This window comes from Argiope bruennichi, chromosome X2 (assembly GCF_947563725.1).
Source record: "Argiope bruennichi chromosome X2, qqArgBrue1.1, whole genome shotgun sequence".
Lineage (NCBI taxonomy): Eukaryota > Metazoa > Arthropoda > Arachnida > Araneae > Araneidae > Argiope > Argiope bruennichi.
Window position 1 is genome coordinate 93,946,937 of NC_079163.1, and position 15,121 is coordinate 93,962,057.

General features: G+C 29.2%; 1 protein-coding gene across 1 annotated transcript in view; it reads left to right on the forward strand.

The window, feature by feature from the left end:
- LOC129959822 (uncharacterized) overlaps window positions 1-15,121 on the forward strand; it is a 60,331-nt gene that overhangs the window by 43,543 nt on the left and 1,667 nt on the right. Inside the window, exons 13-20 of the mRNA XM_056072715.1 lie at window positions 1,446-1,698; window positions 2,375-2,534; window positions 4,575-4,687; window positions 6,326-6,460; window positions 7,986-8,108; window positions 9,053-9,179; window positions 10,574-10,870; window positions 13,021-13,475. Coding sequence (XP_055928690.1) covers window positions 1,446-1,698; window positions 2,375-2,534; window positions 4,575-4,687; window positions 6,326-6,460; window positions 7,986-8,108; window positions 9,053-9,179; window positions 10,574-10,870; window positions 13,021-13,475 — 1,663 coding nt within the window. The remainder of the gene's footprint in view (window positions 1-1,445; window positions 1,699-2,374; window positions 2,535-4,574; window positions 4,688-6,325; window positions 6,461-7,985; window positions 8,109-9,052; window positions 9,180-10,573; window positions 10,871-13,020; window positions 13,476-15,121) is intronic.

Consider the following 15,121-nt stretch of genomic DNA (forward strand, 5'->3'; position numbering starts at 1 on the left):
ACGAAAACAAATAAATATAAAACTAAGTGTGTTGCCGTCAGGAAAATATTAAAACATAACTAATAAATAATGAAGAGAAGGTTAACAGAGAGAATGAATGTTTGAGGCGGGGGGGGGTGAAGAACACTGGTTGTCCAGCCTAATGTGCATTTCATTCATGGAGAGAAAGCGTTTTAGTCTTTCCGATGCGCCACTCAGCTATGCGCAGTCAGCGAATTTCGAACCTTTCGTGGGCTCTTCAATATCTCGGCCCATCATATGTCTCTCTTACTATTTTATTCATTTTCACTCTCTAGTATTCAAAGAGAAATGATTGTAATCATCAAAATATTAACCTCCAAATTCAAATAAATCTCCAATATTTTCGACGTCGCCGAGTACGAGAGGTATATTTTTAGAAATATATCTTTTTGATATCTTAAAATTTCAAGATATCTTAAAGTACATTGAGCTCGAGGGATGAAATTTCTTATGTGGCTCCGATACCAAATTTGTAGATTTCTGTCAAAATTGGCCCAGTAAAATAATAATTTACTGGACCAATAATAAAGATTTTTAATGGTAAAATATAATTTTTAATATAATTAAACAAACTTATTATTTCTATATTATCTTTCACATTAATTAAATACTTATGTTTGTAAGCAAGAAAATCTCTAACTAATAATTACATTAGTTTTTTTCAAGAAATGTATTATTTTAGTCATTTTTCCATAATATATATATATATATATATATATATATATATATATATATATATATATATATACACAAAAGTATTAAAATCAAGTTAATAGGAAAATCAAAAAAAGCAAAAAAAAATTAAACCAAATAAAAAAATATAAAAAAGAATCCGGCCTGAAGACTTTTTCAAGGGTCACCCTCAGGCAGGGATTCAAAGAAAGGGATTTTTTCTGTGAAGGAAATGCAGACAAAGGTCTAATAATGATTCCTCGTGACCCAAAAATCCCCTGAAATTAGGCCCAAGAGATTCAAAGAAATCCCTTTCTTTGAATCCCTGCCTGAGGGTGACCCTTGAAAAAGTCTTCAGGCCGGATTATTTTTTATATTTTTTTTATTTGGTTTAATTTTTTATTTGTTTTTTTTATTGATTTTCCTATTAACTTGATTTTAATACTTTTGTATCAATTCATCTGTGTTTTAGAAGTAGCTGCAGTTGCGCTCTCTAAATACTATGAAGTTTTTTTCCTGTTCCTTTTTTGGTTTTAGTTTGAATAGGAAATAATTTTTTGTTGCGATTTCGAAACTGTTTTGTTTCGTTTTCAAACTATTTCTTACTTTAGATTGATTACTATATCCGCCATTGCTTGAAATCCTTTCATTTAATGAATGTCTAGAATTTTAAATAAAGAGACATTTTAATTTGGTGTTAAGATTTGGATAAAAAAATTATAGATATCAAACTTTTAATTTTAGATTTCCTGAAATCTTAAAGGAATCGAGGTTACTCTATTTGGAGTTGATTGGTGGAATTTAAAGTTCCATCTAGGAGAAACGTCAACCATGCGAATCCTGATAATTCTCGTGATAGCCTTATACACTTCTAATGCTAAAGAAGAAGAAGGAGGAGGAGAGGACAAAGGCGAAGATGCCAATTCTAAAGAAAAAGAAGCTAGTCCTGAAAAAGAAACTGTGAAGTTGCCTCCCCATATTTTATTCATTCTAGCTGATGATTTGGTAACTGTTTACATATTTTGCACGTATTAATGAAAAAAAAACCAAATATTTATTTATTTAGACATAATATTAAGATGCGCCTCATTTGTCCTCACTGTGTTTTCATTCCGCCTTTCCTTTGATATATAAACTTTGATTTTACACAAATATCTACAAACAGAAAAAACATTGATATGGGTTTGATTTTGTTTGTGAGATAAAATGCATATCAATGGAATTTATCAAATGCAGTCTACAAATACTTCTAATGATTTCGATTCCCCAAAATATGTAATTATATACTTAAAAAAAATGCATTTTTTTCTAATATAAGCAAATTTACCTTATTCTTAAATATAAAAACATAAATTGTAAATTTTTGTATTTAAAATGCTCATCTTCAATAATTTCTTACTCAATATTCTAAAGGTGTACAAATAGTACAATCGTTTCAAAGTTGCTTTGCACAAAGATTTTTTTATGCAAAACACTTGTTACTTTGACTTGTAAAAAAATGAAATTTTATATATGCATTGCTTCAAAACATCAAATCTCAAATAACAATGAATAACACATGGCTCCTTTAAACCTCATGTCCAAAATAAACATATTTTTTTTAATTTCCAACAATAATGCTAATCACCTCTAAAACATGTATTTATGCTTAAAGAATGTCGTTTCTATTCCGCTATTTCAGGGATGGAATGATGTAAGTTTCCATGGCTCTCCTCAAATTCCGACGCCAAATATCGATGCACTGGCAGCTAGTTCCATTATTCTCAACAACTACTACACCGAGTCCCTATGCTCTCGGGCACGATCTTCCATATTAAGTGGAAATTATCCTATTCATACCGGTAGGTCTTCACTTACTTGAATTGTTGATATATTACAGATGCACTCAGTTATTATATGTAGTCGTATATTTCAGTTCCGAGCTTAAATGTTCTTGATTCAGAAAAGAGCTTTTTCATAGGTGAAACTGTTTGCGTGCATAAGGTAGCCAAATCTGTTTTATTATTAGATGATGGTATTAATGAAACTGTGCAGTTTAAATTGCGTTTGAGATTAAAGAAACTTGCAGTGAATGATTGAAAAAAATTATTAAAAAATTTATAATGTATGAAGAGGGATAAAGAAAATTGTATACAACTAAAACCAAATCTCTCCTTCGAAGATTTTCGATTGTGGTAAGATGGATGTAACAAACTTACAGAGCATTGAAATTTTATGTATATAATTAAGGATATACAAAGCTCTCACTAAAGTTCTCTACACCTGCTTAAATTCAGAATGACTTCAACTATAATCATAGAATTGTCATCATAGGTGTGCAGATATAATAAAATGACTATGCGCTACTTGAAGAGTGCCATCTAGCGGCAAATTGCGAAGTTAAAGTGTTTATTTTGAAAACTATCCAAAATAAGAAAAAAGTTAATTACAAAGAGGTACTACATCAACGATTTATTGCAGAAATATACCTTATCAACATTAATACTAAAAACAGAATATTTAAAATGCACGTTTGTTTATTTGTGATTCCGAAAATCGCGTCAAGAAAGGAAAAAAATATTTCTTTTGGACAAACGAATATTTCTAACATGACTGGATTTCTCCACACAAGACATCAAACATAAAGCATTATAAATAGTAGAATATGGGATTCCGAAGTGTGACCTCCACGCTCACTTCCCTTGACTCCAAATGGAGATTTTTCCTGCAGGGATGCCTCCATCAGAAGGTACTTGCAGCTTTTCCATCACCACTGTAGGATCTTCAACGACATGTTATTGATACTTGTGCTAACAAGTCACCTAATACACTAAAAAATTGTCCAATGGAAAATTCAAGCAGGATCCAAATATGTATTACAGTAATTCTGAGCATCAAAAAGATGGACATTTTTTGATAAAAAAAATTTTTTTTCGTTCCTTTCTGAAACACATTGTCACGTAATCGAAAACAAACAGAACCGCGCTCAAGTGCTCGGATCTTTGGTATAATGTCCAAAAAGTGCATTTTTTTTAAATCGATGATAGTCTACAACTACAGCAATTTCTCTGTCTCATACCATTTATAAGATAAGAAATGATATGAGACAGAGAAAGGGCACAATTTTCTACCAAGAGGTACAATATACGGTCTTATAGAACAGCGTATGACCATTTTACTATACAAAGAAACTATTTTACAATTATAGCAGCAATTATTTCAAACTTACGAGAGGGTAAAGAACCTTAGCTTAACAGAAAAGCTTAGTGAGGTTGTATTTCTTCTCGAGACTCCATTGGTGCCATTGTGCTTTGTTGCAATTATCAGTTACCAAACAGCTGGCAGATGAACAGCAAACTTGAAATCATAGATGGATTGAATAGAGAATATGCAAGACTCTCAGAAGAAATTTCTCGAACGGATTTAAATATTCAGTTTGGAACAAGGAGAAAATACCGATAAATTTTTTAAAACCTTTTACGACTAAAGAAGATGAACATTTAAGAGCATCTAGCAAAATCTTGTTCCTTCCGTTCAATTTCTGGAAACACTAAAAAACAAAACATTATAGATCGCTACAATCTTTTTAAACGCCTTCACACTTTGAAACACTAGAGGGAAATATAATTAATGCTCCTACTTTTCTCCAACTGAGAAAAGTTAATGCGTAATAGCTTCTAGTTAAATCTTACTCATTAAGTTCAATTTCCAGAATTACTAAAAACTTAGATCATCAAAACATTTCATTTATGTTTATGAACAGAGATGTGTGAGAATTTCGTCAATAAGTACAAAAGTATTCATATTTGTTTTTCATTTACATCTGTACAGTATTTTTTATTTCATTCCACATTATTTTGTGCCTTTGAGTTTTGCTTAAAGCGTTAGGAAATATCTTTCAGGACTTCAACATTCCATTATTAAAAGTGGGGAACCTACAAGTTTACCCTTGGAAGTAATGATAATGCCAGAACATTTTAAAAATAAAGGCTACAGAACCAACATGATTGGAAAAGTACGTATATCATTGTCTTAATTATGTGGCATTTGATCTGAATTTCACAATGCTAGCATTTGTCTTTATTAAATCATTAATATAATTTGATCTTTTGACTGATAAATTGTAAAATATTGGATTGAAAATGTTGAATATCATGATAATTCTTATACCAAAATCTCAAACGTTCCAGTTCTATTATACCAGGATACATTGTTTTCTTAAAATCATAATTTAAAAAACAGTATCGTTTTAGAACACATTTTTCGAAATTATGTATTTACATGAGAGGTACCTGAAGGTAATATGTGCATTCTTATTTCAAACTAAAATTTTAATGGTTGTGGTAAAGTTGAAAACATTAAAAACGTGTGATTATTAATATTATGTGTCCATGTATCACAGAAAACCATTTTGAAGGTACTATTTCCTGTGGAGCTTATTCGATCATTTTCCAGTTTTCCTTAAAAAAATCCAGTTCTAAGGAATTTTATTACAAAAGCAAAAAAATAATAATAATAATAATAAAAACACAACATCAGTATTTTTATAAAGAGACTAAAAATCAAAAACTTTTCCAAAATATTGTCAAAAATTCAAATGATCAAAACGTTTGAGATCATCGCTAAAAAACAAAAGAGTACGAACAGAATAAGAATTTTAAAATATTCTTGAATTGGCAAGATATAACGGTATGCAATTATTACAATCACTAGGGGCTTCATTCCTCTTCAGTTCTTGAGATTTATGTAAGACAGTAAATGATTTGAGAAAACTAATTAGATGTTATTGAAGAGAATTAAAAACTTAAGAATTTCAGTAGTGAATTATATTTTTTAAATTCACTTACCGCACAAGATGATCAAAATATGAACATCTCTTGAAAGCTAGAAGACATAAATTTCTTCAACTGCAGGAAACATTATTGGACTAATTCAAATCGACACGCTACGATAGTATTTTCTTAACTTTTTATTATTATTATTATTATTATTATTCAAAATAGTAAAGTCATTCTTTCGTAAAAGTTTAAGCTAACGCTGACATTACCAAATGACCATATTATCTCAGATAATATATTACAAAAGCAAATGCTTGTCTACGTGAAGCTGTCTTAAACTATGCAGTTTCGATTAATTTAGAAAAAAAAATCTAATTGAAAATCTAGTTAATATAATGAATACTTAAACAATTTTTATACTATTTTTATATTTTAAAATCAAGCTGTAAATATTAATCTAATAGAAATTTATTTGCCACTAAGTCTTTTAACTCAGATGATAGAAAAGTATAATGTCCTTGTTTTTTTCACAAACATATACTTGATCGATTTTTCAATTCTTAGTAAAGCATTTTGATATTACTTAGATCATATTCTCAAAACAGAGAAATTAAGACTCTTCTGTAGCTTTTGGATAAAAGAAAACAAAGACAAAATTCCTTAAAAAGCATGAATTCCTTTCGTGCTGTCAGACTTTTTCGAAGCTTTTGAATTCTTTAATGTTTTCTTCACTACAACATTCTGAATGCAGTTTTTTCTTTCAAAAAATAATTTTTTATCCTTTGGAGTATTTTTACAAAATTAGATTTTATTACTGGTTTTTTTCTAAATAAATTTATATTAATATCAGTTCTAAAATTTTCTGTTATTTATAGTGGCATCTAGGCTATTCAAAAAAGGATTATACGCCAACCAGTAGAGGATTTGATACTTTTTTTGGATTTTATAATGAACAAATAGATTATTACGATTATACTAACTATGACAAAGCAGATGATCCAAACGCCCCAGTAAGTACCTACGTATTAAATAAATAGTTTATTCATGTTACTAAAAGTATGTTAAGAACATACGAATGAAACTTATCGTATGATATTTAAGGATATTCATTCTTTTCTAAAATACAGAAATATTATTTATTTGAAGATGAAAGATTGAACTTGCTAGCGAAACGTGTTCTGAAAATATCTAAAAATACAATAAGGTCATATTAGTAGTGAAAGAATTTTGATCAGATATAACTTAACAGTTTAGTAGTATTTGAAAGTACGGTACAAGAGTATTGTCAGGCTTGCAAGTTTCGGTTTCATAACAGTTTTTAATTATTAATAGCAGCACATTTTTTGAGATCACATTTACTAATAAGGTCAACTGCATTTTCTATTCGGCATTTTAGGTATTACAAGTTTGAGTTTCATGATTCTCTTAAAGAAGATATATTATTAATAAAACAGCTCATCACTGATATTATAACAAATGATATTTCATAGTGATTCATTAATGATGGAATTGATTTGCAATTTAGTATTGATAGAATAAAATGCATCAAACTATCTGATGCAAAATTTAAAACACTATTAATAAAAGAAATAAAGAGATAAATTTCTACAAATCAAAATTGCTCAAATTGCGTACATAGAAAACATACCTTTGAGCTCATATTAGCATCAATTTTTTCAAACATTTTAAGCAAATTTTGCATCAGTTCTTCGTAATTCTCTGCTGTGTGGTTACCCAAAATATTTTCAATAACTAAGCTGAAACATGATTAAGCAGAAGACAATATCAATCAGAGATTCTGAAAATGTTGGCTCTAAAAAGTTTACGAATTTTAAGAACATCAAACAATCCACTAGCTTTTCATTCAGTTCAGGAAACGTTGTAGAAATGTATTGGAAGAAATCATCATCTTTATTGAATGCCCTGCCTTTGTTTCATCAGACACATGTGTGAAATGGTGAGAGAATTACATCTATCAACCGACTATTCTCTGAGAATCACCATTGAACTCATATCCAACCTTAAAAGCCATCTCATCCCCCCCCCCAATAATTTTCATGTGTTCTGCTATCTCACAAGTAAATGAAGTAAAGGTTGTTCACTTTCTTTTCCCAAATGGAAGTTATATATTAACACAGTAAGTTACTGACAGCACAACTTCTGTAAGACTATTCTGAAATTTTGATATTTTTTCTTTATATTTGTCTTAAGCAATCTCTACTGTGATGGTAAATATACAAATAAAATAATAAAATTAATCAAATATCTTGATAAAAAAATAAAACAGGACAGGTTATTGATTGCAGACATAAGGATGAAAATATATTTCACCCTTAAAAATTCATAAATTTCACACCATTTTTTATTGGCGTTTATTAGGAAGTTTTACTACATAAATCAATGGTCAATTGTAATATTCTAGCTTCTACTTAGGTTGAAATGATGTTTTAATTTCTACAAGTAAAATTTTCTTAATGAAAATTAACGTAAGCACTTGTTTAAAACATGATTCATGTTTACCTAACTTTATTTCAGCCTTTTTATGGTATAGATCTTCAAGATGGGATGGAAACAGTCAAAAAAATGAGAGGAAAATATGCTACAGATGTTTTCACAGACCGAGCTTTAGATATTATAACATCGCACAATGAATCAGAAGTAAGTAAGTGCTTTAAGAATAATAGATTTCATAATAAGTAAATGTTGTTCATATGCAAATTTTAAACAATTCCACTGCTTTCCAAAATGTTAAGAATTACTACTCATTAAAAATTAGTTGAAATTTGTTAGTTTTTCTTATGTAAAGTTCTTATGTTTCTTATACAAAGTATCCACTCTAATAGTGGCCAAACAGGGCATCTCCAAATCATTAGAGATAGGCATATAGTTCCAGTTGGACAAATATTTTAAATGACATAAAGAATTATATTTTGTGTTGTTGCCGTCAAGACACGTATTTCTGAAAAAAAGTACGAATTTTAATTTTTTATACAATTGCACGGTTCAATTTATCATATTTAGTAAAATGTTTTCGACACTCTTACATTTTAAAAGAAAATTGTTCCACGATCAAATCTGGCATAGATATGCAGAGATAAAGTTATGCGCCTTCTTTTGTGGCGTTTAAGCTTAGTGAAGCAACGGTGGTTCAGGTGATGTCCGCTTCATTTGGCCATGATTCTAAAGTACATGATTTGTCCCAAACCAGTCTCGTGTTACTTCAAAACTAGGCATCAATTTAACTAACTTAAATAAACTTAAAGCCAACATAAAATATGCAATTTTTTAAAAGTAGTTCAAATAGGTGAAGACAACATTTATTTGTTTTCATTTCTAAAAGGTCCCTGTTAAATAGTCAATCACACATAGAAAGATGGGCATAACAAACCAAATATTCCCAGCCATCAATATTATTTCTTTTCAGTTTAACGAAGCTGCCAAAATTATGGTAAGATTGTTATTTGGTTTAAAGTTGTTACACGCAAATTTCGGCTAAAAACTGTTAACTGTTTAAAATTATTATAAACTATTGAAATATAGCATATAACGAAGTATTATATTCATTGTTAAAAAATTATATATCTGTTGTTTTTTTTTTGCAGCCACTATTTCTTTTTTTATCCCATTTGGCACCCCACTCTGGAAATGAGTATTTGCCGTTACAAGCTCCTCTCACTTATGTAGCGAAAAACGCTCACATTCAAGATGCCAAGAGGAGAACATATGCTGGTAATCCAAATATCTAATACATAAAGAACCTCGTATTCACGTAATACAATTTAAATGCGATCCACCAATTTATTTTTGGAATCCACTGAGTCATTGTATTTAACCTTTTTTTTCCTTCTATTTTATTACAATTTTCTAGTTAGGGATACTAACTGCAAAGTTTACCACTAGGTGGCGATATATACGTTTTCACTTCGTAATGCATTCACTTTTCTATATTTAGACACCACTTTTAAGACTATAGACTATAGCTGCATGTTCTGAAACTAAGCAACGGTAAAAGACTTAAATGGGCATCCCATATTTTATGTATAAATTAAAGAGTGTGTATTCGCTCTTAAGAATCCGAGTGCCAAACAAGGCCGGGATACTAATTCTTCCTTAAGGTAAAATAATGATACTTAAAGTGAATTTTTAAATGTGCAAAAATAATAAATCTGGTGTTTACAAGAAATTCATTTTAATAAATGAATAAACTCTAATATTATAAAGAGCTAAAAGGTTATACAGTACTTTAAATTAGGGCTTCTTCAACATTTTTTCTTTATAGGCTCTTTCTTTGATTGAAAATTTTTTGCAATCTAATTCAGTAGTAAAAATTGTATTGTTACCCAAAACATCAGAAGTGAATTGAAGTGGAACATTAATTAATGATAATTACGAAAAGAACTATAAATATTTAAATATTTATTTTGGAAATTAATAATTTTTTATTAATTAATATTAAAACTTTTAATGCTAGATTTTTCTTGTTTTCGTTTACAATAAAGAAGAGTCTGGGCGAAAAAGTTCTTCTGAGAACTAAAAAATAATTCATGAAACCAATTCCATGCACATTCAAAGAAAATTATTCTTCTAATCAGATATTAATGATATAGAAATACAGAAACAATAATTTAGATGCTATGAATGTTGCAAATTCTCGTTATTATGAATGTGAACAGTTCACTAAAGAAGCACATGACACTGATTGGAAAATAAGATTTCTTGGACATTTTTCATTCTCGGTTCCTTTATCTAGTAGGGAAAATGACTCGACTTCCTTTCCAACTAAAACATTGTACCGTTACTCGAAATTTGCAGAAGTAACTTATGAAAAATTTGAGCATTAACTAATAAAATAAACACAATAATAAAAATTATTAAAATATTCATTTAAAGAATTTTTAAAAAATCGTTCAATTCAAAACTCTTTTAAAATTGTTCCTTCTTATAAATCTGGAAATTCTAAAACAAAAAGATCCGGTGAGAGTCTCCGTAACCACAGTGTTTTTCTGCCTGCTCCTATTTGGAATCGCAAACTAGTTTTAAAATTCGTATTTTAAATCAGAAAATGTACTTATTTTAATATTTCAGTCATGATCGATTTTTCTTATCATTATATTCCTTTCTAGGAATGGTTTCTGCTTTGGATGAGTCAGTGGCAAAAATTATCAGCGCTTTTAATCAAAGAGGCTTTTTAGATAATTCCATTATAGTATTTTCGTCCGACAATGGAGGTGACACTGGAAGCTATCAAAAAGGAGCAGCCTCTAACTGGCCATTAAGGGGTCAAAAGGGAAGTTCCTGGGAAGGAGCCATTAGAGTTCCTTGTTTTATCTGGAGTCCTATTCTTGGGTTAAAAGAACCACGAACATCCAATCAGCTCATGCATGCTTCGGATTGGTTGCCGACTCTCTACGCAGCTATCGGTAAGTTTTAGAGTGAGAAAGTAAATTAATTTTGATTAATGTATATGCTAAAGCCGAAGAAGAATATATAAATCATAAATCTGACTCTTAGTATCAGCATAGAATATTTTCATCGATAGTTTAAAATACAATGCAATTTCTAATACATTAAGATATTATTAAGTAAGATTCGATGCCATACACCAAATTCTAAGAAAATTATTTCTTAAAAAATGTAGCAACAATGATTTTTCTCTTTAATATTTGCAAATATTTATTAAATTTTTGGATTAATATCAGGTTTAGAATTACACATGAATTATTAGAGACGAACATAAAAATTTTAAACCTTGATCAGATGACAAGGGGGACATTCGAGAGGGCCTCTAGTTATCCTAACTTTAACCACATATTGGCGTAAAAAGGCTTAACCAATCATCCGATAAACTTAACCAGCAATGCAATATGGCGATAAAGTCGATTTAATGCACAGTATCCAAAGGCTTGAACGAATTCCACGTAATCATGACCTGACCAGGTTCGTCACGGATTCTTGTGACATTTGTTTCGATTATATAATTACTCACGTTATTGTATAACGTGCTGAAAAACTTTTGTTGTTTGTACACTTTTATTTTAATTTCTTTCATGTTAGTAAAGAGGAAATTGTGAAATGTGTTTTTCTATCACTTCCTTGTGTGTCAGAGTTCCAAAATATTGAACAGTTCAGTGACAACATACTCGATGACAATACGATATTGTAATATTTTCAGAATTTAAATACGAATTAATCAATCAAGTTTAATTAAATCTGTATTCCGAATGTGAAGTATTTGGTAGCGAATTGAAGAAAACTGATAATATTCCACAATAACTCGGATTAAGAGCTATAAAATCCAGGTTAAAAAACATAAATAAAATGAAAAAACTTAACTACCTATTATTAATATATTAAAAATCTGAAATTTTTTCTGAAGATTAAAAAAAATCGTTGTGAGCTAAAAAAATTCGACAAGAAATTTAATCCATAATGTATATTATAAGATAGAAATTCTTTAATAATAATAACAAATATTGTTAAATTTCCAATTCACTTAGAGCAATGAGCTCGGCATCCTTAATGGCTATATATTTTCGAAGCACGTTGCATAAGACAACAAATAGTTTTTACGAAATAATCAATAACTTTTATAAAACGAGATAAAATATGTAAATAAATCTGTAATATATATATTAAATATAAATAAATATATATTTGGGCACATAAAAATTTACTGATCAAAGTTTAATATAATAATCAATGTGAAGGGCAAGTCTGTTGATCACTAAATATTTTCTCAAATTGTGGAATTAAACTGGATATAGCTACACCCACATCATTTTCCACACTGAATTTCGGGCAATATTTTTTTATGTAAACATAATTTTTTTTTCACTTTGATTTTGTGTAAGCAGCTGCCAAAAATCAAATTCGCTCCAGTAAGAATTTTAAAGTAAATAAATGCAAACAAAATTAGAAAAAATTATATATATAATATCTCATGGAGCTTCAATTAGAAAATCAAGATTCCTCGGGTCGCCGAAGCAATCATTTCGTGAAGCCTTCATTATTTTATGATTATTGTTTTCACCACATGGTTTTTAATAAAAGAATTTTTATATGATTTGATACAGTAATGAAAATTATTTTTTTTTTTCAATATGCATTTCATAATTATTTTCTTTCCTTTCTTTTTAACTTTAATCCACCAAGTTGTAAAATTTACGAAGTTCGCTTGTAGTTTGAAAATTAATTCTCATTTCTTACTATCAAAATAAAAATATTTTGCTTCATGTATAATTACTTTATTATTGTTATGCACGATATCGGCGATAACAGCTCTAAGCAGTATCCACTAGCCAAGATACCTTTAGATCAGTATTGACTTTTAAAGCTAAATCTTGGCATTTCCCTACCCTTCCTATTGCTAAAACTAATGTCCATTTAAACATATTGTATAATTTCAATGAGATTTATTCTGCGCATGTCTCAGTTAGATCGATTGCAATATCCAAATAAATTATCCAATTTATATAAGCGTTATGTTTTGTCTCATTATTGCTGTAATCTACTTTTTTCTTATTATAACTACTTTTTCCTTTAGTTCTCATGATTTTGCATTACATTTCAGAAGGTGATGTTAGTGACTTAGGAAAAATTGATGGTATAAACATGTGGAAAGAACTTGTTAATAATTTACCTTCCCCAAGAATCGAAATTTTACACAATATCGATCCTATAAGTGGAATGTCTGCTCTTCGAAGAGGAGATTATAAATTAATCGTTGGAACAACAGATGATGCGACTGCCAATTGGTTTAAGCCAAGCGGATTGGATGATATGACAACACCCGATTCAGTGGACGAATGGGTGTTTAACAATGGCACACTAGTCAAGAGAATTCTCGAAGAATTTAACTTTTGGATTTCTAAGACTCCAGACTTATGGAGAATAAACGCTACAATTAATTGCATGCAGCCTCCTCCTGATGGTAATGGAGGATGCGACCCAAATCAGAGTCCTTGTCTTTTCAATATTGCAGCTGATCCTTGCGAATACAACAACTTAGCGCAAAAGTATCCAAGGGTAAGTGTACATTTAGTCAAATGTTTAGCACTTCTCATTTCTACCGAAAATTTGACTTTTCAAAAAATTTATTTAGATTTTTTACTCATTAAGATGGCGAAAAGATTGTGTGTCATATGCGCTCAGTCGCATTTGCCCCCCCCCCCTCATTAACTATTCTATTTGCACTCAAGCATTATGACAGTAACATTATAAAACTTATCTTTCTATATAAGATTTGGCGCATTGACAACGTACGACATATGGCAACCAATATCAAAGTGAGAATAAAATTCTGTGTTTTTGATAACGAAACGAAGATTCCATGGAAAAATTTTGATGACCCTAATTATTGCTCTTTTGAAACAAGCGACTGTTACCACATTCCAGAAGATTATTGAAAATAATAAATATAATGTAATAAATTTGTTTCAAAAATTTAATTAAAGAAAGACATCTATAATTTTTCCATGCAGAAGATATATATAAAAATTAAAATTTTGATGGGAATAATGCAAATTCAATCGAATAAACTGGAGTAGATTTTTCAATTCAATGCAAAATTTAATCCTTATATCTTGCTGGTTAACTTTATTTTTTTATATAACAGAAGAAAACGAAATACGCAGAAGGTATTTTACATTCAGATTTAAATAGATATCAATTTTTTTTTTATTTAAAGATACATTAATCTCAATTTTTTGCAAAATAATAAGCGGTCTGGATAAAATAGATAAAACAGTAGCCATATAAGTAATTTTAAAAATAAATGCTGATTGATCCTCAGAAAAAACATATTTTTATTTAAAAAAGATTAAGCATTATTGAAATTCACTCAAATCTCAAATAATTACCTCATTTTATTCTAAATAGGAAAACCTACTTTATTCCGTTCTTGTTCATTTACTGTCATATTTCAATACATCATCTCATGTGCATGCAATCAACATGTAAATGCAACGCCTTCATATACTACATTAAAATGCTTCATTCTTAGATACAGTATTAGGAGCTAAAATTTTAATCGCAGGTGAAGCATTAGCAAATTACTGCCTATTTTCTTGAAAGCATTGCTAATGATTTAAAGTTAATTTTCAATTCGTTCTCAATCTATGCATATTTCACGCTGGGAAATGTAAATAACACCAATAAAATGTAAAGTATATACCTTTACATTTTATTGATATTATTGTATTGGTAACTGTACATTTTCTCGTTTTTTTCTTTCCTAAATTTTTTGTCAAAAGTCGAGATTCGTGTAAACAGGACCTTTATTCTAATCTCAATTCCACGAAATATTCAAGCCATAAAATAAAACTAATTTTACAGCTATATAAGCGGGGCTTCTAAAATAATGTTTTTCTAGAAAACGCTAGGTGATTGCATTTTGAAATAAGTGTGTATATACAAAGTGGGCCAAAAAAGTAGAACAAATTTTTACTTCTCTAAATATTAATTCTAAACACATACTTCCAGTTACAAAGTTTCATTAAATAAGGTAGACAATTGTATTAAAATACTTTGACTTCTGTACAGAGGAATGATAAAAAAAAGTACAAAAAATAAATTTTTATATGGCCACCATATTGTCAAAGTGGAAATAGTATACATTTGGTTGGAAATAGTATACATTTTCTCTTACATTATGCATACACAAAATTTTATAT